The sequence below is a fragment of the Taudactylus pleione genome, unplaced genomic scaffold, assembly GCF_031769625.1.
Source record: "Taudactylus pleione unplaced genomic scaffold, aTauple2 ptg000386l, whole genome shotgun sequence".
NCBI lineage: Eukaryota > Metazoa > Chordata > Amphibia > Anura > Myobatrachidae > Taudactylus > Taudactylus pleione.
Window position 1 is genome coordinate 1,075,272 of NW_028284787.1, and position 25,640 is coordinate 1,100,911.

The 25,640-nt window shown below is 39.7% G+C and overlaps 1 protein-coding gene across 2 annotated transcripts in view; it reads right to left on the reverse strand.

The window, feature by feature from the left end:
• Nucleotides 1-2,385: 2,385 nt before the first annotated feature.
• The window catches only part of SPMIP7 (sperm microtubule inner protein 7), a 95,991-nt gene continuing 72,736 nt past the window's right edge, over nucleotides 2,386-25,640 (reverse strand). Inside the window, exons 7-9 of one of the 2 annotated variants that reach the window (XM_088445625.1) lie at nucleotides 23,800-23,907; nucleotides 5,583-5,690; nucleotides 2,386-2,893 (exon numbers count right to left, since the gene is read on the reverse strand). In XM_088445625.1, the coding sequence (XP_088301751.1) occupies nucleotides 2,773-2,893; nucleotides 5,583-5,690; nucleotides 23,800-23,907 (337 nt within the window). In that variant the 3' untranslated portion in view covers nucleotides 2,386-2,772. The remainder of the gene's footprint in view (nucleotides 2,894-5,582; nucleotides 5,691-23,799; nucleotides 23,908-25,640) is intronic. The other variant, XM_088445626.1, reaches the window with a different exon arrangement.

Genomic DNA, 25,640 nt, shown 5'->3' on the forward strand with positions numbered 1-25,640 from the left:
CAGTTACAGCACATCTTGCTTGTTTCATTTCAAAGCCATTGTGGTGGTGAATAGAGACCAAAATAAGAAAATTCTGTCAATGTCCCAATATTTATGCACCCGACTGTATATAATTGCCCCTTCGTTTCTTTCTTATTGATCCTTCCATGTGTTTTATTGCTCCCTTAAACACTTACCACTTATTGTGAAAGGTGTGTGCTGTCACTACACATTATACAGAATTTAGTGTAATAATATTGTTTATATTTCTGTTTCCACTTGATTGACCACTGCTAGTTTAAGTGATTCTTGTGTATTATTTGATTCTGGTGAAGGAGGAGTGCTGTCTGCACATGCAGCATTTGATACTGTGTACAGTGGGATTGTAATGGAATTCTAATTGAGCACCAAAAAGATGCACTGGATGGCACAGTTCATAGCTGGTTCAAATCATTCGTCACCGCAGGTCTTATGGTGTATACTCATCACCAGTGCCACTGCCATGCGGTCTTCCACAAGGTTCTATCCTATCTCTCATGTATTTTTCAGTACAGGTTGTCTCTCATATCCAAAATGCTTGGGACCAGGGGTATTTTGGATAATGGAATATTCCGTATTTTGGAATATTTGCATGTAATAATGAAATATTTTGGGGATGGGACCCAAATCTAAACAGAATGCATTTATGTGTTATATACACCTTATACACACAGCCTGCAGGTAATTTTATACAATATTTTCAATAATTTTGTGGCTCAAACTAAGTTTGTGTACAGAAATTAAATTAATTTATGTTTCATATACACCCTAAACACACAGGCTGTAGGCCATTTTATACATTATTTTTAATAATTGTGCCTAAGACAAAGTTTGTGTACATTGAGTCAACAACAATCAAAGGTTTCATTATCTCAGCCATGCCAAAAAAATTCTGTATTTCGGAATATTCCGTATTTCGGAATATTCCATATTTCGGAATATTTGGATATGGGAGACTCAACCTGTATACATACTGTACTACCACTGGGTGAAATCAAACGTCATGGCCTCACCTACCACTGCTATACAAATGATACACAACTGTACCTGTATTTTGTTCCGGGTACTGAGAACCCAATAACAAACCAAAATGGTTGTCTAACTGAGCTCCAGGAGTGGATGAGTGCTAGTTGGCTGCAAATTAATCCTTATAAAACAGAGGTCCTTATGATAGGAGCTTACTGTCAAAGAACAAGACTACAGCTAAGCTAACCAATTGTACTTACAAGTGAGGGTTCAGAATTGCAAAACACTGAACATGTGCAGAATCTTGGTACTGTCATGGGTAGTGGCCTGACACTTAATCATCAGTTATTAGCCACAGTGAAATCTTCATTCTTTCATCTGAGGAACATAGCCAGAATCAAGCAACTAAATCCCTCAGAAGATCTGCCTCCAGTCATACATGCATATGGATCATTTTCCTACTGCACTCTACTTGGACCTCACAGCAAAACAATTTCACCACTTCCAATTGGTACAAAACATAGCTGCCAGGGTGTTAGCTAACCAGTCATATTTCTGCAACATTTCACCCATTCTCTATTCCCTTCAATGGCTGCCTGCAAGATGGCAAATCTATTTCAAGATTGGCTTACTGACTTTCAAAGCCCTACATAAGCAGGGTCCAAGGTAGCTGAAACAACTTCTGATTCCTTACTATTAGCAATACCAAGAATCTCCCTTAATTAATTTGTGGGTTGAGCCTTTAGCTTTGCGACCTCGACTCTGTGAAAATTGCTTCCACGCACAGTTTGAGGGGCCTCAGCTATAGAAACCTTCAAAAACTGACTCAAGACTTATCTGTTTACTCAAGGATTTCACTAATGTGCCTCTATTTAAAATAAAATACAACCCAAGTGCTTATTTCTCTTTTCTGCTAAGTTTATTTTGCATCTTGCAAATGTAAAGCACTTGGAAGAAAAGTGTCTATTTATATAAAATCTAAATAATATTAAAATAATTATATTACTATTATCATAATTATCATTATTATTACTGCAGCTAATATGGGAATTATAAAGTCATTTGGGATGGAATCACACAGAAAACTACTACATATTTGGTGTGTAATATTATGTTATTAAAGATATTTTTTAACATTGCATAAATATACTTTTTCATATAAATATATATCTGCTTTGTAAATATAAGTTTTATAATGCCTTGATACCCTAACTTTTATAGAAAAAACAACTTTGTGGTGGTTTTAAGTCAAATGACTGGAATTTGTATAGCTTCTGAGTATGAAAAACCTTTATGTGATTAACAAGACTATTCAGGAGCAGTGTAGAATTCATTGAAAGATGACAATAGAATATGATTTTGAAATATATATATAAAACCATATATAAAACCACACTGCAATATTTTTAGGATCTGGAGCCTTTACATTTTATTTAATGTGAATGACGAATATGGAAAAATGTGCAGCAAATCTACAGTACATAGACTGACTGAAAAATAAATTGTGGGAACCATCTAGAATACCATAATATTCCATGGTGCATATTCCATAGGCAATGTTTTTTTTTAAATTGCACCACTGGTTGTAGTAAAATAAAAATGATACACTGAGCTTCATATAAGTTAAAAATAAGAAATTAATAACCTTAACAATTTGGATAGAAAAACATATTTTTGGAAGTGACTACTTCTTATGAACCTCAGGCCATTCCCAGTACAACTGAAGACATCATGTTTCTTTATTTTGTTTCCAATTTTATTTTCTGCTAACATGAATTATCTGGTATTCTATTTAATAATTTGTTTTTCCACCTTGTTGAAAGGATTGTTTGGTGAAACAGTGGTAACCATTTTTGAAAGAGGTCCTTGGTGTTCAAATGAAGTTCCAGTCCTACTTCCAAAAAGAGATCTGAATATAAAATAAAATGAACATATTATAATATAATTTCAATTGTATATGTCACTGAAAAAATAGAATAGTTTCATATTCAAATACATTTTCATAATATATTTATGATATGTATCACTCATGAATGGGTAAATTACACGATCTGTACAGTTAGTTGAGGGCCACCTGAATTGGTCTTTGATTCAGATTATCTGTAATTTGAGACATTGTTGCCAGGCCTTGGGACTGAACAAGTCTGCCCATTCTCTGCTCCGCTCGAGCATCCAGTAGCCGTTTAAGAATAGGCCAAGTTTTTTGTCTGCTGGTCCACTCTGTGTACACTTTAACAACTGACGACCACAAACAATTTCCTAGCCCAGCCATTTTGCCAATGATCGAACCGCTACTATGAGTGCCAGCAATCCTTCCACATTCAAAGTCCGTCAGAAAGCGTTGTTCACCCAGTATCTCACTTCATTAGTCTCTGCATACTGTACCTTCACCTTTCTGTTCTTATACAGTTTCAAACATCTTACTTCAGAATTATCTGGGGAATAACTACTTTGCATACAGTCACCTGGTGGTCATAATGATTTGGCCACTCAGTGTACCTATATATTGCAATAAAAGGACCCCAGCTCAACGCATCCCTATCTAGTGAACATTATACTGGGGTTGATTGCAACTCCAAACCATAAATTGTAACTCACTTATCAACAAGATTCAGACGTCCTCATGCAAATGTGGTTTAGTATAGATCATTTCATTTGTTTTTAAACATATTTCGTATGCCGTTTTTTAATAAGTTATCATTATGACTATATTATCATGTCTATATCAAAACACTCAGATTAAGGCCCAATTGTAATATCCCGCAGAGGTACTGTAATGTGACCAAATGGAACATGCATTGAGCAGGGTATTGACTGAGAAACCTCTATTGGTGCTAAAAAATAAAACCTAATAATAGCTGTTGTTTTTAGAAGAGTGTCAGTCTCCCACAACTTGGAAAAGAAGCTGGGCTCTGGGTATAAAGAAACACCTCTGAAAAAGTAGAAGTTTAGAAAATCAATCAAATGGATAAGCAGACCTGATATTTCAAATTAATAAACATTTAGGGGGAGAGTTAGTAAAGCTTGGAGAGAGATAAAATTGGAGATAAATCGTACCAACCAATCAGCTCCTAACTGTCATTTTTCAAACACAGCCTGTAAAGTGACAGTTCAGAGCTGATTGGTTAGTGTTACTTATCTCCAATTTTATCTCTCTCCAAGCTTTACTAAATCTCCCTCTTAGACCCAGACTGCAATTTGCAGGCATTTGTGCTATATTAGGTTTAAACAGCCACTAAATATAAAGTGGCAATTAGTTTTAAGGCAATACCAACCTGGTTTCTCTATCCACACTGCATGTACCATGATCAACGACTGTACCATTTGGTCATATTACTCCTGGCCCTGAGCCTACTTTCACTGCATGGTAACAGGCTGCATATCAGTTCAGTGCAGGGCCAAGGAACGGGGTCTGGAACGGGGGCTTGGGCAGTGTTGCAATGGCCTCAGGTGGCAGAGTAGGGTAAAATATTGTTATTACTAGCTGACCAGTCATTGTGATCATGACCTGCTGGTGCTGCTCAATAACTGGACTCTGGAGTGTTGTTGGTAGAATGGGTATGTGTCAGGAGATAAAAGAATGAATGTCAGTAAGGGTTAAGGACATGTTATCTAAATGGCAAATTTCCTGAGCCATTCTAAACATGGCACTAATTTAATAGCAACTCTCTCTGTGTATATTGACTAATTGGTCAGACTGTATAAATTGTAGGGTTTTATTGCTTCGGGTTCTGGACTATAGATAGACAGTAAAAATTTCTAGATAGACACCAGATGTTAGACAGTCAATAGATGGGACAAAAGGTCGACAGGGATAAAAGGTTGAAACACTAAAGGTCAACATGTAAGAAGGTCGACAGGGTCAAAAGGTCGACATGAAAATGATCAACACAAAAATGGTTCACACGTGATTACTTTTTTTTTGGAATAGGGTTAGGCACTTACCCTGATGGTTAGTGTTAGGCACTTACCCCGACGGTTAGGCACTTACCCCGACGGTTAGGCACTTACCCCGACGGTTACAGTTAGGCACCAGGAGGGAGGGTTAGGCACTAGAAGGGACGGTTAGGGTCAGGCACCACCCCATCGGTTAGGGTTAGGCACCAGGAGGGAGAGCTAGGCACCAAAGGGAGGGTTAGGGTGAAGATTAGGGCTAAAAAACGAAAATACTCATGTGTTGACCATTTTCATGTCGACCTTTTGACCCTATTGACCATTTGTCCCTGTTGACCTTCTTACATGTCGACCTTTTGTCCCTGTCGACCTATTGACTGTCTAACATCTGGTGTCTATCTAGACATTGTCTACCTTTTTACTGTCTATCTGTTAATCCACACCCTATTATTTCAAACTGGTTTGAGATCATGTTGCTTCCAGATCATTAATTCTAATTGAAATTACTAATGTGTAATTGTTATTACTGATTAAATTCATATCCAGTGTCAGTGTCCTGTGATTGTTCTTTATGTACATAAAAAAATGGTCATTAACAGTTCAGAAGCTCTTTATAAACTGCAGCCAGTTCACATTTTGCAGCACTCCAGAGGGTTAACACTGAAGCATATGAAAACTCTTTCAGAAATGCAACTCACACGTACCCATTCATTTTTGTGTCTGCAGATAAAAAGGGAGATGGAAGATTAGAATTTGCTGGGTGGATAGCCATCCAATGAACCCTGCCAGTGTATCCAGGGATGTTTGGAGTGCTGAAAAAAAGAAAAGTAAATAACATTAGTAATGCCGAAGACAATGAGATACAATCACCTTCAAGGTTATACCACAGATTAATTTTGCTCATATTTTTCCCATAATTTTTCATCAAATAAAATGCATCAGTAACAACATAAATCTACAATTACTTTATTCTTGGGACATTGCAAGATTATAATTTAAAAAGATGGTGTTTTTGTTTAAAAGCAACATCTCAGTTTTGTTTTGAAGATACAGGCTTACTGAATATATGATCAACTGTGATATACTGTAGGAATGACAAGAAAAACTGCCTAGTTCAGTTCCCGTAGAAGATGCCAAGACAAATACATGATTGTATCCCTAAACTAAACATGAAGACATTACTGGAGAAAAATAGGAATCACAACATGTCTACATGTAATACAGACTATGGGGTAAATTTACTAAAGAATTTTAAAATTGATCAAGCTCAACGGTCATCAACATCATTGACGTTTTAGAAAAAAGTATTTCTTATCTGTCGGGTTTCAGCATAAACTTAAACCCGATGTCAATGTTAGTTTTTGCAGATCTAAATACTGTCAGTTTTTATCTTTCAGTTCAAAACTGACAGCAAAGCCCCCTGAACAATAGCACTGCACAGTGCTTTAGTTAACATTTTTTTAACCAAATGAAGCCTGCATAGGTCAAACTGATCTGTGCAGTGCTTCTGCCAAACTCGCCTACCACAGACAGGTCTATTGTTTGGATGGGTTTGTCATCCTTTTGCGGTTGGTTTTGGAATGTTTTAAAACTGACCATTGGTTTCTACTGTGAAAGTAGAAATGCTTTGTCCGATGTTATAAACTGTTCTAAAGTTAGATGTTTCGTTGGTTCTGGCTTAAGTCTCAGATTTGCAATCTAGATGGAAAATCACTCAAAAATGCAAAATTTACCAAAGTCGGCCTTTAGTAAAATTACCCCTATAACCCGGACAGCAATGTGATTGAATCAAATCCGTAAATTCCAACAAAAAAATCATTGTTGAAAATTTACGAAAAATGCACAATAAAAAAAAAAGAAAACCCCCAAAACTCATTGCTCCATTTTCTGGCTTTCCATTGGAAATAATGAAAGTCTGTCCAGCATTATAGTGTTTTATTAAAGTGCAGTTTAAAAAAAAAAGATTGCACATAACTGTCTTCTAGCAAAAAACACCTGTCTCTAAGAGAAAAATACCCCTGATCAATGATTGTACCTGTTAGCAGAGTAGTATAGTGACAGCAGATAGTATTAGCAGAGTAAAGCTGTCACAGATATGCATAGCGAAATGTGCTAAGTGCAGTAGTTCTCCAGATAAGAATATACACCCAAGTACATATGCATTGGCCAAGGGCCTGATGGTACTGTGTGTGTAACGCAGGTGTTGGTGCTGGTGGCGGTTAGTCCACAATATGCTTAACCAGTTCTTAGATTTATTGTAATTCGGTAGAACATCAAGTAACAAATGACACAAGGATATCACAGGTGTAACAGAGGTATGCAATTAGTGTGGAATATAGCAGTATGGAGTTTAGGGTAATGCTGAGCATTGTAGTGCACCATATGTGAGCTAGGCAAATGCATCAGCGTATGGTAGCCCTGGTATTCTACAATATATCGACGGTGGTATAAGGTACTTGTGGATATGTTTCGACACTGAAATGGCTCTGGCTGTGGGGAGAGTCTCAAAGTCCATCCTGTTCTCATGGACGCAATGGAGTAGACGAGCAGAGATGCTGCGCATGCACAGCAGCGCATGTCAGTGGTCAGGCCCCTTCTGACTGAGCTCCGGAGGGTCCTAGTGACCGCCGGCACAGTGCAACTAACAGGATGTTGGAGGGAGGCAGTGCAGGAGCACACTCCTTCCAACAGTACCAGCATCTATATACTGTAATAAGCGAAAAAGTGTGTGTCTGTTTGTTTGTCCTTTATGTATGTTTTGTACCTAGCTTCACCAAATTTGGCATGGTGGTGTAGTTTAATGAGGTGTAGGTTTTTGGCTATGTTTGAAGTTCGTCAAGGCCATGGAGGTCTACATGATGCCCACCAAGTAGGCCTGGAATCTCTGATTTGAAATTTTGGTTTAAGCAAGTTCGTTCAGGATGTCTTCCAGTGCCTAAAACTGGACTGATCTGAAGGCAAAGGCTGATATGGACCAGTGGTGGGCAGGCAGAGCTCCAACGGAAGAGCAGTGAGTCAGGGGATCAACTGTCACACTGCACCTGCACTGACAGTTACTAATTTCTTCCAAGCACATTTTCACATTTTTCAAATGTTGATCTGAAATGTAAAAAATGAAGGCTGCAGATGTACTTCAAGGTCCATTCTTCAACCGGGACAATACTGGGTATCCCAGCTAGTTTTTAATGAGTAAAACATGGGGCAAAAACTAATTGAAAAAGTGTATGTGTGCCTGAATCCTTACTGATACAAAAGCATGTATGCTACAGTATATTTTAAAAATTGCACTTCAAGAATAAAAAACACAGGAACAAATGCTCATACATCATGCATTACTGACTTAATCAAATGGAGTGTGTCTTTACACATTTTTATTATTAGTAAATGCAGGAAATAATTACTTTATTAAAACACATTTCAAAAATGCAAATCTTTACAAAACTGTATCTTCCATTAATCAGCAGAAAAGCGGGACAAGGTATACGTAATATTGGGGTGTGACTAACTCATATAGGAATATTTCACGTTCTCCTGGTGGTATGCATGGCTTAGCGCTTACAAAATGTTATACAACACCAAACCTCACCTCCACATTCCTGAAAAACATGTACAGTAAATTGCTGTATACACCAGTGACATGGTGATTGGCAGATTCCTGGCAGTTGGGACAAATGTGCCAACTATTGATACAACAAAATAGTTACTGCAAATTGTGAATATCCTAACTAAATCAAGACAGTTTGCAAATATGCTTTGCAGAGCCCAGAGTTGCAATAATGGATTTCTCAGCAGTTGTTTACAATTCAAAAGTGTGCATGTCTGTTTCTGCCAGGTTAGTACTTAGGGCCTGATTCATCATGGATCGCAACAGTGTATGCAGATCGGTCGATGGTGCGTACTGCGCATTCATATCCATCGCAGTAAGTGTGTGTGAGTTAGCATTGCGATTGCTCTGTGATCACTCACGCAGATACAAAGCCATCGCAGAGTGAGTAACGGGAGGTCAGCGTTTGGGGGTGGTGATGGCGGAGAAACGAGGTGTGCCTGTCTGTTTGAACGCTGTTGCATGGCCATGCATAAATTAGCCACTGAGACGGCATACGCAGCTTGTGTACTCACTGTGAGGTTATCAATTTCTCAGTCTGTTCAGACCTGCTGTAATTCTGCATGTGGGGCCGATGTTACTCGATGTTACCAATGTATATACATTATTGCAAGGTATTACGGATGAGAGATAGCGGAGGTGGGCGCCTCTATGCTGGCTGTGCAACAGCTTTGAAATTGCAGTCATTAGCATATTTTCGCAGCAGACCTCCATGCATAATCACAGCTGTGAGCACAATAGCGATCCGTAGTGAATCAAGCCCGTATTTTGCCCTTAGTTAAGTTAAAAACTGCATCTCCATAATGTTGCCTTCGCCAGCCTCAAGAGTTGGGATGATGCAAGAAGGATCCATGCTTTTGTGCTGTTGTTTCAACATCCTCTCTCTACCATCTTCATGGTTCAAATAAAAACATGATTCGTCAGACTGACCTGTTTCCAATCATTTCTTTTCCAATTCTAATGTTCCTGAGAAAACGTGTTGTATCACCGTTTGCAGCGGATTGCAATGATTAAGAATACTGCCTTTGAACCTCTATATACCCCTGCCTATACCTTCTAATATCCTTCCTATAAACCTCTAAGGATGACACTAATTTGCGTATGCAGTCATCCAGTAAATAAAGACTCCAGACCTAGAACATGTGGTTCCAAAGCACAAAGTATTATTCAAGTAAAAGTACAGCAGTTACACGCTATGATCCTCATATAATCTTAGCGCAAAGAGATTATACAGACCCAAGAACAATTATACATATGCAGCGCTCTCTGGTCCAGATGTTAGGCATCAGCAAGAAACCCCTCGTCAATCAGCATTCAGCACAAAGACTAGGAACCCAGGGTCAGAGCACACATATTTATACCCCCAGAAATAAACAACACAATAGAGAAGTTTGTTGCTAATACCATTGGTCCTAAAGGAGAGGGCATATGTTACAAGGCATTTAACAGGTTGATTCAAATAGACACAACCCAGCCTCTAACAACTGGGGGTCTCTGGTTTCCTGCCTCATGCAACATCCTAACAGTTGTTCATATAATGTACATTTTGTTGCTTGAAGTCTCTGCGGTCCATAAATTGAGAATGCATGATGCGATCTCCACACCGATGGTACCGGAATACTGATAAAAGAGTACGCATCAGTACAATACCAATCACGGCTTAGTTATCATGTATAAAACCTTAGTTACCAAATAATCTTTATCACAGAATGAACAAACTTAAATCTTATACTTTAAAGCTTATTAAACCTTTTATGTGAATATGTAATGTGTAAGTATGCGGGGTGTGATGTAAAGACGCTAGTTAACTTGGGGCAGATGCATGCGCATGAAGCTAATAAACAGCGTTTTCATACAGGATCTTATGCATTCGCTAATATGCGATTAGTTAACAGCGCAATTGTGCGTATTAATGTGTGTATGAGAAATGGTGCACTTAAATCTCATTTAAACTAAGTGAACACCTAGCAGTGTGGAATGCTGAGCCTTATAGTTCCATGACTTGCTCATGCCCCAGCAGCCCCCACCCTTTTCAGGCTCCAAAATAGTGGTCTTTGTTCTCCCAGGGCCTGTGTGGATGCAAATTAGCACAGCTACAAGACCCAAACCTCAGACAACACTCTTGGCTTTGAAGGTATTTAATTGTAGGAAGCCTGCTAATGTAAGGTGCTACAAATGACCCTCTTGCTGTATTCGAGCAGGGCCACCTGGAGTGAGAGCAGACATTATGTCCAGGAAGCTTGTCTACACAGGCTAGTTGTCACGTGGCCATTTGCAATCCAATTTTGACATACTGTACAGCCATTTCTGAAATATATCCTTTAGGGGAATTATAATAATATACACTTTATCCAAAGCACCCAAACTACGTAAAGTCATGAAATGGGCTTTTGATGAATCGCCGTAACTTATGGCGATGGTCACAGATGCAATCGCATGATGCTAATAGTAATATCGCCACATCTACTAAAGTGTGAGTTTATCTAAAATGGCGCTTAGGCGGCCATTCGCAAAATGGCGTCTTGCGATCTCATTTCCAAGATGGCGTCTTGCGGCCAGTCGCAAGATGGTGTCGCTGCGATTCAATTTTAAACTGATCTTGTCTCAGCCAATAATCCAGCTTCGACATGATGTATGGACATACCTTCTGCATCTGTAGTTTATCATACAATGTAATATGAAGTATACTGTTCGCTGAGAGACCACCAGAAATGGTCCCTGATTCAGATTATGCATAATTTGATGCACTGCTGCCTACTTGTCAGACTGATCAAGTCTAGACCCTCTTCGTTCCAGTAGCTGTTTAAGACCACAGGCCTTGCACTTAAACCTCATTTTTTTGTCTGCAGGTCCACTCTGTTTACGCTTTAACAACAGCAGCCCTTGAAGAATTCACCAATGCAGCTTCAAAGTCCACCAGATCTCATAATTTACCCATTGTTTCATGAGTGATACACTTCATTAGTCTATGTTGTAATGTTATCAAAACGTGATGAAAATATTTTGATAACATTGAAAGACTCTTTTCTGTACAAGTTTTTAACTGTTTGCTTTGTGCAATCTGATACATTTTAACCATTTTTTTGTAGATAGTACAATGAAATGACCAATGCTAAGTTATGTGCTTCTGTTTCTCTTCCTATACTGTTGGTAGATTCCCAATGCAAATTGCCAACAGAAACATGTAATCTCTATGGTTTGATATGTGTGTATAGTACTGCTGAATATATCCCCCTATGAAAAAAGTCTGATAATAGTAAAAATAATACTATTTTGTTACAATTATCCTTAACACTGTCATTCCATATCTTTTGAGCACTTTTGTGCACTCACAATTTGAACGAAACTCTTCCAGCATAGAACTAAATTCAGATATTTGCACTTATGCAGAATCTCTGTGGGTAAACCTCCCCCAACCATATGCTTGGCTTCATCATTTTCTCATTATCAGTGTGAACTATCCTTAGTGCAAAAGATACATCTGAAAATAGGCGTAATCATGCCCATGCACATAACTTGAGGTTCCTTCAACATGGCCTCACCGAATTTAACAGCTTACCACTCAGCTATGCCCCTCAGCTATTTTGGTTGAAAATTAGATAATTTTCTTGTTGTAGGCATTAACAGTATACAATTATTATGTATGTGTATTAAATAAGTTATCAAAAAGCTCCTGAATTTACCATTTATACACTTACACCAGTGAGCTTTTTATGCACAAAAGTGCAGTAAAGTATATTAATTCCTTTATATGTCCTGTTTATAGTGCCCATACTGCATGTATCATTGAAAGATTTGTGGAAAAAAATAAACCCACAGGAAAACAATCACATTATTTCATTGAATGTCAATGTAATGTGGTTGTTTACATTGGTACAGTGCTTTTCATAAGTGTGTATTGGTTCCATATTTATTTCTTAGCATATGGTATAAATATAATGATATTTTTTATGATCATAAAAAGTATTTTATTTTGATTTGGCATGGTTTTGTTTACGCACTAAGATATCTCTTTCACTTTCAATCTGTTAAGATGTGGGCATACCTCCAACTTTTTACTGCTCAAGTGCTGTAATTGGATCAAATGAATTCCAATTTGAACAAATTAATTTGTTTTCATACAAACACACTGAATGTGTTTCTGGATAGCTGCTCTCAGCAGGGAAAACTACTTTCCATTACACATCTTACAATATTGTCATACTACTTTTTGGAGCCTAGTGCTGAAATACCAAATGCTACACACATCCATGACATGCAATACATGCATAGCCTCAAAAACTGAAACACGAGAAGAGTGTGTAATACAAAGAGATGAGTGTGTAGTACAATGTGAAGAGTGTGTACTACTATGAGAAGAGTGTGTAGTACAACGTGAAGAGTGTGCAGTACAATGTGAAGAGTGTGTTGTACAATGAGAAGTGTGTAGTACAATGTGAAGAGTGTGTTGTACAATGAGAGTGTGTAGTGCAATGTGAAGAGTGTGTAGCACAATGTGAAGAGTGTGTAGTACAATGAGAAGAGTATGTAATACAATGTGAAGAGTGTGTAGTACAATTAAAAGAGTGTGTAGTACAATGTGAAGTATATGTAGTAGAATGAGAAGAGTATGTAGCAAAATATGAAGAGTGTGTAGTACAATGAGAAGAGTATGTAATCCAATGTGAAGAGTGTGTAGTACAATGAGAAGAGTGTGCAGTAAAATGTGAAGTGTGTGTAGTAGAATGAGAAGAGTGTGTAGCACAATGTGGAGTGTGTAGTACAATGAGAAGAGTATGTAATACAATGTGAAGAGTGTGTAGTAAAATAAGAAGAGTGTGTAGTACAATGTGTAGAGTGTGTAACACAATGAGAAGAGTGTGTACGGTTGAGTCTCCCATATCCAAAATGCTTGGGACTAGGAGTAGTTCGGATATTGGAATATTCCGTATTTTGGAATATTTGCATACCATAATGAGATATCTTGGGAATGGGACCCAAATCTAACCACAAAATGCATTTATGTTTAAGATATATCGTAGACACAGAGCCTGAAGGTAATTTTATACAATGTTTTTAATAATTTTGTCTTAAACAAAGTTTGTGTACATTGAACCATCAAAAAGCAAAGGTTTCACTATCTCAGTCATGCTAAAAAAAAATCTGTATTTTGGAATATTCAGTATTTCGGAATATTTGGATATGGGAGACTCAACCTGTAGTACAATGAGGTGGTGGTGGTGGTTTCTAATATTGTTTGAAGTTCTGTTGTTTGATTTGGAATTCACCATGGCTTTTCATGGTGCCTTTTAGATTTTGGAGTTGGTGGCACCATCTAAGACAGTGGCGGCAATCATGCTCCTTTCGGAGCTCTGTGCTGGTGAGAGCTCAGTGTTGTGCAGACTTCATCACTGTAAGACAGACCAGCTGAGAAAGGGACATTGGGTTTAACTAGCGACCTCCGGGAATGCTTGGATCTGCTTGAAATTACTAGCTAAAACTTATTTGACTTCTAGATCGGCTGTTGGTGGAGTGTGGTGGATTCATGAGGATGACACGCCACTAACTAAACATTAATTTGGCTTGTTCTTTAAGTGATGTGTGGCTTTCATTCGGCTCTCACCACAGGACTTTGGGACAAAATCATTTTGGATTGGTGTGGCCACTTTTGCAGCATCTGCTGTTGTTTTCTGCTCCACAAATGATTCTGTTCAGTTTATTATTCAGCCCAATTTTGGTAGTTCACTGTTTTTTTGTTGTTTTGCGGTTGTACCTGTTAAAGTTGGTTCTGTTTCTTCTTAGTTTGTCTCTCCTGTCTTTTCCTTCTTGGGGCTCTGCTACTTGCCAATTTCCACAGTAAGGGTCTTGAAGGCATTTCCCTACCCTCAAAAACAAATTGTTGGTGGCTGTGGATGGTTTTGGCCTGTTCATAGTGTTGTTTATGAATTTAGGTGGTAATAAACTTGGGGTATGGTCATCTTTGGAATTGAGGCTGATTATTGTTGCAGACCTATGTATCATTATGAGCCCATGGCGTTCTTATACAATTGTTTGGTAATTCATAGTGCTAGACTGTATTAGCACAGTGGTTTTAGGCTCTGAAAAATGTCAACTGGGCCATTTATAAGTTTTTACTGGCTAATGCTGGAGTCGTGGTTATGCATCCTTTGATATGGTATGGGTATGATCATTTGTACCACCCTGCTGAAGTTTATTTATTGAAGGATAGCCTTTGTTTATTCATTAAGGATCTTTTTAGGTGTTTGTTTCAGATAGTTTATGCTGTTGTATGGCGGCGGTGCAGCGGTTCTGTAATCAGAGCCTTGCTTTGGTGGAAAAGAACAGCAGATCATAAACCCAGATGCTGTTAGTTTGATTGAATGCACTCACCTGCCGAGGGCAGCACCGTCACCCTCCCGGGACAGTTTGTTAGGTTTTAATGTACAGTTGAATATCCCTAAATTGTGTTGAAGGCACCCATGGTCAATTCCCATCCACAATGCAATGTGTTGTTGTTTGAGTTCTTGTATTGATTCCTGCCCATCGTTTCTATGCCACAATACAGATTTTTCTCTTTAACTGATGTTTTTTTTTTTATAAATAACGAACCTTTTTAAGTTATGTATCCTTGTCTTTAGGGTTAGACTGCGCGGGAAAGTTACAGTTAGGCTGCAGGTCGGGGGAAGCTAGGGTTAGACTGCAGGGAGGGTGAAGTTAGGGTTAGGCTGCAGGGAGGGGGAAGTTAGGGTTAGGCTGCAGGGAGGAGGAAGTTAGGGTTAGGCTGCAGGGAGGAGGAAGTTAGGGTTAGGCTGCAGGGAGGGGGAAGTTAGGGTTAGGCTGCAGGGAGGGGGAAGTTAGGGTTTGGCGGCAGGGAGTGGGAAGTTAGGGTTAGGCTGCAGGGAGGGGGAAGTTAGGGTTCGGCGGCAGGGAGTGGGAAGTTAGGGTTAGGCTGCAGGGAGGGGGAAGTTAGGGTTAGGCTGCAGGGAGGGGATAGTTAGGGTTAGGCTGCAGGGAGGGGGAAGTTAGGGTTAGGCTGCAGGGAGGGGATAGTTAGGGTTAGGCTGCAGGGAGGGGGAAGTTAGGGTTAGGCTGCAGGGAGGGGGAAGTTAGAGTTAGGCTGCAGGGAGGGGGAAGTTAGGGTTTGTCACTAGGGGGTGGTTTAGGGGTAGGGATTAGGATTAGGGCAATAATATTTAATAGAACCACCACTCGTCAGACATCTGTGCTGGAACTGGTGCACGCGTTACCGCTGGTATCTAGAAAAAGATGCTGGAGCTGCAGGAATCATATAAGTGACAGCAGGGCCAACAGGGATCTTTGGTCGACATTCTATAATGTCGACATGATAAATGTCGACATGGTCAGTGTTGACATGCTAAGAATTATAAATGAGTACCTAACCTACCACACCCCTTTTATATACATACAAATAAATAGACATGCTTGGTGCACAATTATGAGGACACAATTATGAGGACAGACATACTTTCGTGGAGACTCATTCCAATGCCTGCACATAGAAAGTGCATTCTTGCACACAAAACAAAGTCCATTCATTATGTTAGGAGGTGGGAAATTCAATAACAAGCGGCTATTGCTCATGTCACTAATGTTAAAGTGAAAAACAAAACAAAACAAGACATCAGCCATTATAAGAAGTGATGGAACTGAGGGAACTTTACAGGTGCATAGTTTTACCATGGACACATCTCCTAATATGTTGTCTGTACCTGGGGAGAGGTGAATTATGTACATATACAAATAAGCCTTTTATGCAACATGAAGTTGCTAAATGTGAAGTACTGTTGCACCATATCGCAGCAGCGTGACATAATAATTGCCATGTTAACATGTATTTGGTAAATTAAATTTCAGGTTTTTTGCCAGAACCCATCTTAGCAACTGAACCGTTTGTACTATTCATACAGGGCTAAATCCTTATACATGGAGAGGGAAATTCATTGAAGACAACATAGCGATGCCTGGCTGTAGTACAGGTTCCTGAGCATGCATAGCATCTGTGCCCCAATTCAGCCTGTGCAGGCCCAGGTTGGCAAAGTGTGTTCTAACTGTCAAGAACCCACTTAGCCCACCTATAATATGACCCTGCTAACAAATATATTTATGAAAAAGAGTAGATATAAAAAACTGAAATACAAACTATTTCTATTAATTGAAAACTAATGCTTAAAAATATAAGACAGTCAAATTATGGAAAGTTATATATGCAAATATTTATGCTTAATAACATCAGTATGTGACACATAAGATTAATGTTGCAAGTAACACACTTATAGGAAATCATCAATGCTGTACTGTATGTCAAAGGAAATATTATGTACTGGGCGCCATATACTTTCTCCTGTCATAAACTTAAGGATTTGCGTAGCTTGGTGAAGACTAGTAAATTCTTATAATTGGGCCATAGATTTGTTGTTACTGCATGTCAACACAGAGCCATCTTGTGGCAAAACAGTGTAAAAGCGTTTATATGTATTTATTTTTTCTGATTCCTATTTTTTTTCCATTTACTGAAAGGGATACTGGTGTGTAATATGGGCTGCAGTATTGGTTACTACAACTAAAATACAAATTCATTATAGCTAAAAAGGATTACTGTTTACAAGTCAATTCTCCATTCAGCAATAATATATTTAGGCAAATATTTAGACAAATAAGAAATAAGACGATAGCACACTTCCTTTTTAAGGTGGCTGTTAAGCTGATTAAACAGTATTTTATTACATGATGTTTAAGCAAAATTTCTACAGTAATTAAAAATATGAAGACAAATATATTTAGTGTAATAGTGTAAAAAGTGATAAAGTCTACATAAAAGTACATTAACTTCAGCTTCTGTCCTTAGAGGCCTCGTCTGCCCCTCCTTAGAGGCCTCGTCTGCCCCTCCTTAGAGGCCTCGTCTGCCCCTCCTTAGAGGCCTCGTCTGCCCCTCCTTAGAGGCCTCGTCTGCCCCTCCCTCCCCCTCTTTCTCCCACTTTCCGTACCTCAAAAAAAAAATTCTGATAAGAAAATTAATGTCTCCCAACATCTGGAAAGGAGACTGGTGCACATAAATCGTATTATTATTGTGCCTTTAAGTGCAACACTTTGTATTTTGCTATTAAAATGCAAGAGCTAGGAATAAAGAAATAGACCATTAAATGAATTCCGGAACATCTATGGCTCTGTGAAAACAACAAGTAGCAGAGAGGTGCATACTAAGCATGCACACTATAGCAAACATTGTTTATTATACACTTTAGTTGTAATGGGTTGGATACATGGGTTGGATACCGGATCCCAGCGCACACAATACTGGCGCTCAGAATCTTGATGCCGGAACCCCGACTGGTTTGAAATAATGACACCTGTAGATAAGTACTCTAACCCTACCCCTAGCCCTACCCCTAAACCTAACCATCCATTCGCAGCCTAAACCTAACCCCCTCCCCCACAGCCTAACCCTAACCCTCCCCTTCCGCAGACTAACCCTAGCCCTCCCCCTAGTGCCTAACCCTAACCCCTTCACTAACACAAATACTTACTGTCAGGATAGTGGAGCTGAGATTCTTTTGTCAGGATGCCATAGCTGAAGTTCTCTCAGTTGCAAGACTCAAGAACGTGGGTTGCAAATAGGCATACATAGCTGTTAGGTCAGAATTAATGCTCCAAAAATAATTGTAGCCAAATCAAATTTCATTGAATACTGTAGAAAATCAGTGACCACAAAATGGGCTCTATACAATTGGGCAGTTCATAGGCCACACACGTCCAGCTTTCTAAAAGCTCAGACAGGAAGAAAATGGCTTCAAGGAAAGTGTGTATCAGCCATCTTAGTTGAAGGCAGAGGTCTTTGCTGTAATGACACCTATGAAAGGTAAGCCTGCCTAGCAGTTAAGATCATAGCAATGTTTTTACATTATCATGATTGAGGTTGTAGGCAAGATGACACCTGGGGGAATGCAACCGACGAATGAGTGGGGGCTCTTTTTTGGGGTTAATTCACTAATGTGTTCAGCAGTGCCCGCCTGACAGTTAGAACAAAGTTTAGTTTAAGCGATGGCTGCCCCATGATGATCCGTTGCTGCGTCCTCAGACGCCGATCACAGAAACTGGCTGGAGATGTCTGTTTACACAAGATGCCTTCAGCGGCATTAGCATATGTTAGCATTGCTGCTGCATCTATAGATGAATTAGGCCCTTTGCTTTCTACTGCTAAACTGTGTTGCTGGTTACTAGGGATGAGCGGGTTTGGATTTCCGAAATCCGAATCCCCCCCAATCAGAGTCCGGCTCGGGCTTTCCCGCCTGGCTCGGAACTGAAATCGAGGCAAAACTTCATCCCGCTGTCGGATTCTCGAAGGTTTTGGATTCTATAAAAGGTCCCGCGATTGCCGTCATTCTTCATTCTGGCTGTGGAGCGTGCATGCAGAGGGAGGGAACTGTTGGCTAGTGTTATGTGATACATTACATACTGGGCTGGCTGGCTACTGTTGTCCATATAGGGGCTGGCTGTTGTCCTGTCCATAGGGGCTGGAAGAGGGAGGGAGCTGGAAGCTGTTGGCTACTGTACTGTTGTGATAATAAATACAAATAATAAACTTAGTAGTACACTAATACTTATATAGTTATATACACATTACAAAACTGGGCTGGCTGGCTACTGTGAAGAGGGAGGGAGCTGGGAGCTGTTGCTGACGCTGGCTGGCTACTGTTGTTCATATACATACTGCTGATGCTGACCATAGGGACTGGCTGGCTACTGTTGTACAGTGCTGTGCTGCTGTCTGTCAAAGGCTGCTTCCCCCCAATTTTTTTTTTAAAAACACAGCTGTCACTGTCATCGGTGTAGCTGTGCAGGGGTCCTGTGCTGCTGTCTGTCAGGGAGTCAAATATATATAAAAAAAACACCTGTCACTGTCAACGGCGTAGCTGTCACTGTCACCGGCGTAGCTGTCACTGTCATAGCTGTCGCTGTCACTGTCATCGGCGTAGCTGCGCAGAAAAAAAAAACACCTGTCACTGTCATCGGCGTAGCTGCACAGGGGTGCTGTGCTGCTGTCTGTCAAGGGGCTACTGTCTCTTTCAGGGGTTCACCCCCAGTGTTAAAAAAACAAACAATTTTTTCTTTGTGCACACCATCAGTGAAAAAATAAAAACAATTTTTTAAATTTATTTTTGTTCATTTTGATAAATATTTTTATTGCATTTTGTAAACAAAACCATTAATAAAAAAATCTCTTTTGTTTAAAAAAAAACAAAAACATGAATTTTGCAATGAAAACTTTTTTTTTAAGTTTTTTTTTTTAATCTTAAACATAGCAGAAATGTTATCTTAGCAGCTTATAAAGTTATATGTTCTAAAAAACTAAAGCCTATATTTATTTACAAACCTATATAGAGTGGACATCCTAAATTCTAAAATTGTTCTATTCAAAACATAAACAAAAGAAAAGATTATAAGTCTAGTGTGTTATAGTGTGTTATTATGATGTTAGAATGTAGAGGGCCAGAATTGGGTGGACCACACATGGCTGATTGATCAACCATGGTGACTGGATTAGTGTCATAAGGAAGAGGAGGCTGCAAACTGGGTGTCATGTTATGAGTTGGCCATATGGGGTATGTTGCTGTTAAGGGATTAGGCTGGTTATCAGTGGACACATTATTATAGTTGTTGTTATTTTGGGTTGCCAAGGGTGTTTACCAATAGACAGAGACTACCTATCAGCTCAGGCATAGACACTTCCTGAGGAACAGACCTCTGCTCTCTGGAGGGAAGCCAAATAGGTGGGAGCCCCTGTTCCAACATCTGAAGCTCTTCTCTCTCCACATTATTTATTATAGATGAAAAAAATATGTCATCGGGGACATCTAGCTCCTCTTTCTGTACCCTGCTCACCCTTTTTGGACAGGAAGTCCAGGATTGATGGTTTGGAAGAAGAAGGCCTAGCAACAGATGGGGATGGTCATTATCAAGCCCTGGTCCCCCAGTGGGTGTATGGGAGGTATTGGTTGGCATGCAGGCAGCAGAATAACAAAGGCCTCCATGTTGTCTGTGCTCACTATTCCGTATTTCAGTTTGCGACTCAGGTAGTAATAAAGTCGGCTACAGAACACAAAATCTCTGGATGTCTTAGTGCATTCAGGCCAGATACAATCCATGAATTCCCAGACAGATTCCGGACAGATGAATACTTTGCTTGTGATAATCTTTGGTAATTCCTGGCAAAGGTGGGTGTTATAGTCAGACACTTTGAAGGCTGTAACTTTGAACTGCTTTAAAGAAAACATGTGAATGAAACCTTTCCACACTACAGAACATGATGGAGAAATCCCTTGAAGTTCAGCACCTAGAGCATCTTTTTTCATGTTCTCTGAGGCCTCTCCTGACTAGTAGTCTCCTGACACTGTAGTACAATTCTATCTTGCACCTCTTTTTGCACCTCTTTTTGTTCTTTACAGTATGTACTCTTTTGGGCCTAATTTTACAAACTGCCATTCTGTCTGCCACTGCAGTGCCACTCCTAAATGGGCCACGTGTTTGTGCCGCCCACTTGTGTCCAGCTACCTCGGTGCAACCTTTTGGCCTAAAAACAATATTGTGAGGTGAGGTGTTCAGAATAGACTGGAAATGAGTGGGAATGAATGTTATTGAGGTTAATAATAGCGTAGGAACAAAAAAAAAGAAAAAAATTCTGTGATTTTAACCAAAACACAAAACACGAAAAGTGGTCGGTGCACACCCCTACTGGTTACCTTTGAGTATTACATTCTGTATTTACTCACATTGCTTGGATGCAGTGGCCTTGTTGTGTTTGCTAGTAGCCCTTGGTACTGCATCTCCCTTCTGATACCTCCCAATACTACTTGTTAGATTTTCTATCATTTAGTCTTGCATCTCCTGTGAAACTGCACCTGATAAATTATCACAACTCTGAGTTTAATTCCTAGGGACAACCAAGTGCCAGTGAAAATATATTGCTCCATGGGAAAAAGGGGGAGATGTCTTATCTGGCGTTATGGGGAGTTATGGTATCAGCACACATTATGTGCGATGATACTGCTTCTCCCCCATGTATTATTGTAGGGTTGGGTGGTAAATGATAGGGGCACTATGCGCCCCTGTCATTATCGGCGCAGCTATCTATAAGATAGCATGCAGATGTGCCACCCCATGTATGAACGGTTAGATTTCGAAAGCTACAGCTGTCGTTCCCCTATCATCACATCAGGGACAGCACTGTCCCTGGCTGCGGCCGCTTCTGGCTTCAGACTGCACATGAGATCTCGCGATGCTTGCAAGATCTTGCCCATTCCCAATGGAGCCGGCCAGGAGGAGAGACACAGAGCACTAGGCTGTTGCGCTGTGGGCTCTATTAGGGATCCCCAGAGGGGGGGGGGAGTTTTCACTCCCCTACTCCAGTAGCCAAGATGTTTATACATCTCATTGGTAGTGCTTCCTGCTTCGTCTCTGTAAATATGTGAAGCAGGAAGAGTTAGGGCGGCACAATTGGTGCAGCTATAATACATCTCCCCAGTGACTAGTATAGGTGAAGGCCTCTTCTGTAATTTAATATAAAATAAAGTAAATGTGAAATCGGTGCTGTAAGTGTAGGTAGGTTTAGGTGGGGAGCTGCTTTCATACAGAGTTGTATAACCTCTTATAGACAATTGTAAAAATTATTAAAGAGTGTTACGCCCTGTTTGTTAATCGGGGGTTGTGAAAATGTTAATAGGATGATGTAGATTGGTGAGTTAACTGAAAAAGTAAGCAAGATGTGATTATAGAGTTGCTGCGTCGTATTGGAGTTTGTCTCATTTATTTTTAGCTTGATCACAATACATTATTAATATTATATTTTATTTCTAAGGCACTACAAGAGTTCCGAAGCATGATATATATGCAAACATACAAAATGAGTATATACTAAATGGTATAGACAGATCCAGACAGTAAACAAACTTACAAATATACATAATACAACCAGCAAATTGCTGAATAGACACACATCAATTAATACTTTTACTCACTGTACAACCACATCGTACCCACAGTCCTCAGTCATCCCACCACACTACATCATCCTATCAACATTTTTATACCACATAGTGTAGCGTTCTTTACTAACTTACAATTAGGTAAAATAAAGATGCTCTTAAACACTGTGTGACAGAACCATAGTGATAGAAAGATGTAAAACCTAGAACACGTAGACAAGCATCCGTGTATCTGTCTGCAATTTGGCTGCAAGAGTGGCCGCAGGTTCAGAAACAAATTCTTATCTTTGCCTGAATGCAGAGATGTTTGCACCTACACAGCTATACTGCCCCTATCTACCCACTTCTGAATGTAGTTGTCATCACTATCAGCACATTTTTGCAGCAGCCCTATACCTGGTGCAAGGGATCTGTCTGAATTAGATGGATCTCTGCATATGCACAACTCTATATAACCCCAAATGCCCTCAGTAATAAGCCTACATTTAATTATCCAGTTGCTACCCAGTTACACCCATTCAACTGCAGAGATGCAGAGATGCAGTTAAGATGCATAGGACTCTGAATCACATATAGTGGCAAAGTTATGTATGCTCGGCTTGGACAGATGCACAGCGAATAATTACAAGACACGTTCACATTCGTCCAAACACTTTTGTGCAACTCTAAATTGGGCCCAGAGTCTCTTACACAGCTATTTTACTGTTCATCTGTTTTCCTATAACTTTATGACAAAGTGCCTGATTTGGTGTTGGATGTGCACCATATAAAAATGTGACTTGCATAAGAATATGGTGCACTGCACATGAGTACAACTTGCACCTGTGTTTTGCATTGAGCATATCTTATACTTACATCCACTTGCATTCATTCATCTGGTGTTATTATATGTATGTTCAATATGGTAGGCACATAGATAGAGAATTTAAGTCAATCACTTCCCTTAGAGATGCACTCAATGTTGACGTACACGTATCTCTAAGATATGCATTTCATAGTCCTGGTACAACATTCTGAGTTGATAGTGATGCCAGCCACATTTTTATGCCAGACACTACATTTAAAGCTGTGTGTACAATCCACCTCATTTGATCCAGACCATAAATTGATGCTCAACTTCTAACATCCAGAGTGTCATGTCATGATCACTTTCGTTCCATTTAATAACAGTAAACACTGAGCTGCCGCTAGTTTTTTTTTTTGTTGGACCGTAGTAGAATTTTATAAAACAAGAATATGGGGTGTTGTCATGTTTATCCACACGTTCTTGCTGCCTTGACAGACCTTCATGGAATCACTATCAATAACATATTATAGAGAATACTAAAAAATACATACTGAGCTGTGTTTGAGAAGCGAGGCTGTACAGTTCGAACTTTAGTGAAGGGTGTGAAGGATGTATTGGGATTATCCACATCTTCTGAATTCACAGATCCAGTAAAGCCGCTATTTGGATACAAGAAAATGAAATGATCAGAATTTATTCATTACCACTAGTGGCTTTGCACAGTAAGTACATCAGTAATTCTTCTATACTAGTTTTGCTGGGTACAACCTTTGTACTCCTGAAATTATGCAAAAGCCACATTTTTTATTATTATTATTATTTTTTTTTTAAGGACATATACTGGACTGTTTCTTTTGTAGAATTATCTATATCTATACCTTTTTCTACACAATAAAATAGGTAAAATTTGCAAAAATAATATGATGTATCCTTACTGTTGTTTCAGTAACGCCACATAGCCCCTCTCGGCGTGCTAGGTCCTGTGCGACTCGGTCAAGCCAAGTATCTTTCTCGCTCAAAATGTAGGTTTTATTTGCATATATAAGACAACTGTGAGCGACAAAACTATATTGCTAGCTTGTAGAAATTAATTTGATGTGTGACATTTGTACATCTGTGTGCGACTGAGGGCCTGATGCAGCATTGCACATATCAGGAATCTGCGCGCTCATGTGCAGAAAAGGACCTGTGTGATTGCATGCAGGTCCTGCTATGCCTCTGCCTGACTAACAGACAGAGGCATTTAAGGGGCAGTGCAAGGGGCGGGGACAGCAGGAGTCCATCATCATGACTGATAGTTGCGGTGGTTATCCCAGCCTGCAACCTCAATTGCAATGCTGGGATTGCAATTGCAGCAGGGGGTGTCAGCCACCTCTTGCTGCATTTGCAAGAATAGAATTGCTAAGCTGCTTGCGTGCAGTTTTGCAATCCTATCCAATACTGAATCATCTCCCAAGTCTGAATCTGTGTAAAAAGTTATCCGATGTGAGCGGCTGTGACTTTTCCTCATGACGAGTTCTATTGTTCTCCATTTGTGACTTTGTACAAACTAATTTCTTTGCTATTAAAGTCTCAACCCAGCGTCTCTAGTACACTGTGAGCGGCTTTTCTCTGCATCTGTGATGAAACTAAGATGCAATATTTAGAGAAAAATCCAGCATGATACTCCTCTTAGAGCATCTCATTCGCGCCAGGCATTTCGCGCCAAATTAATATTACCACCCTGGAATATTACCTATAAATTATAGAGAGATACATTTTTTTAAGTCACTAGAATGTCAAATAGAGAACATCTATTTTTAGAAGTGACAATTTTAAAGAAAACTGGATTTGGATTAATATTTACAATGACTTTTAAATTGATTTAACCATGGAACCATTTATTTGTAATGCCTTGCAATGGAGGTCTGATTTCTAGTTAGTAAAGAGCTTCTTTGACAGGAAGACCAAATGGAGAGAGCAGGTCTCCCAATCCCTGCAGATATATTGCCATATTGCCTGTCCTATTCCATAAGGGTTGGAGTCCTCATTTGGGGCCACTAGACATTGGACCTAGAAGAATTACGGGTCTCTTCCAGGTGCTAAGCATTTGAGGACCTAAAACCGTGGACCTCCCACAGCTCCCCTGCCTCAATATAACTGAGGCTTCCATCTTGGCCAAGCCAAATGGACCATTGCATACTAGGCCACATCAGAACTCTGACTAGCAACAGCACGTCCCTACACCTGGACATCACAGAAGGAAAGAAGGAGAAGATACTATCCATCAGGGCAAGCTCTCTTCTCCACACAGCTCAGCGAAACCACCCCAGCCCCTATGCACTACTATGTTCCTTTCACCACCTGTTATGCATAACTGTTATGTCCATGTCTATCATGTGTATCTTCCATG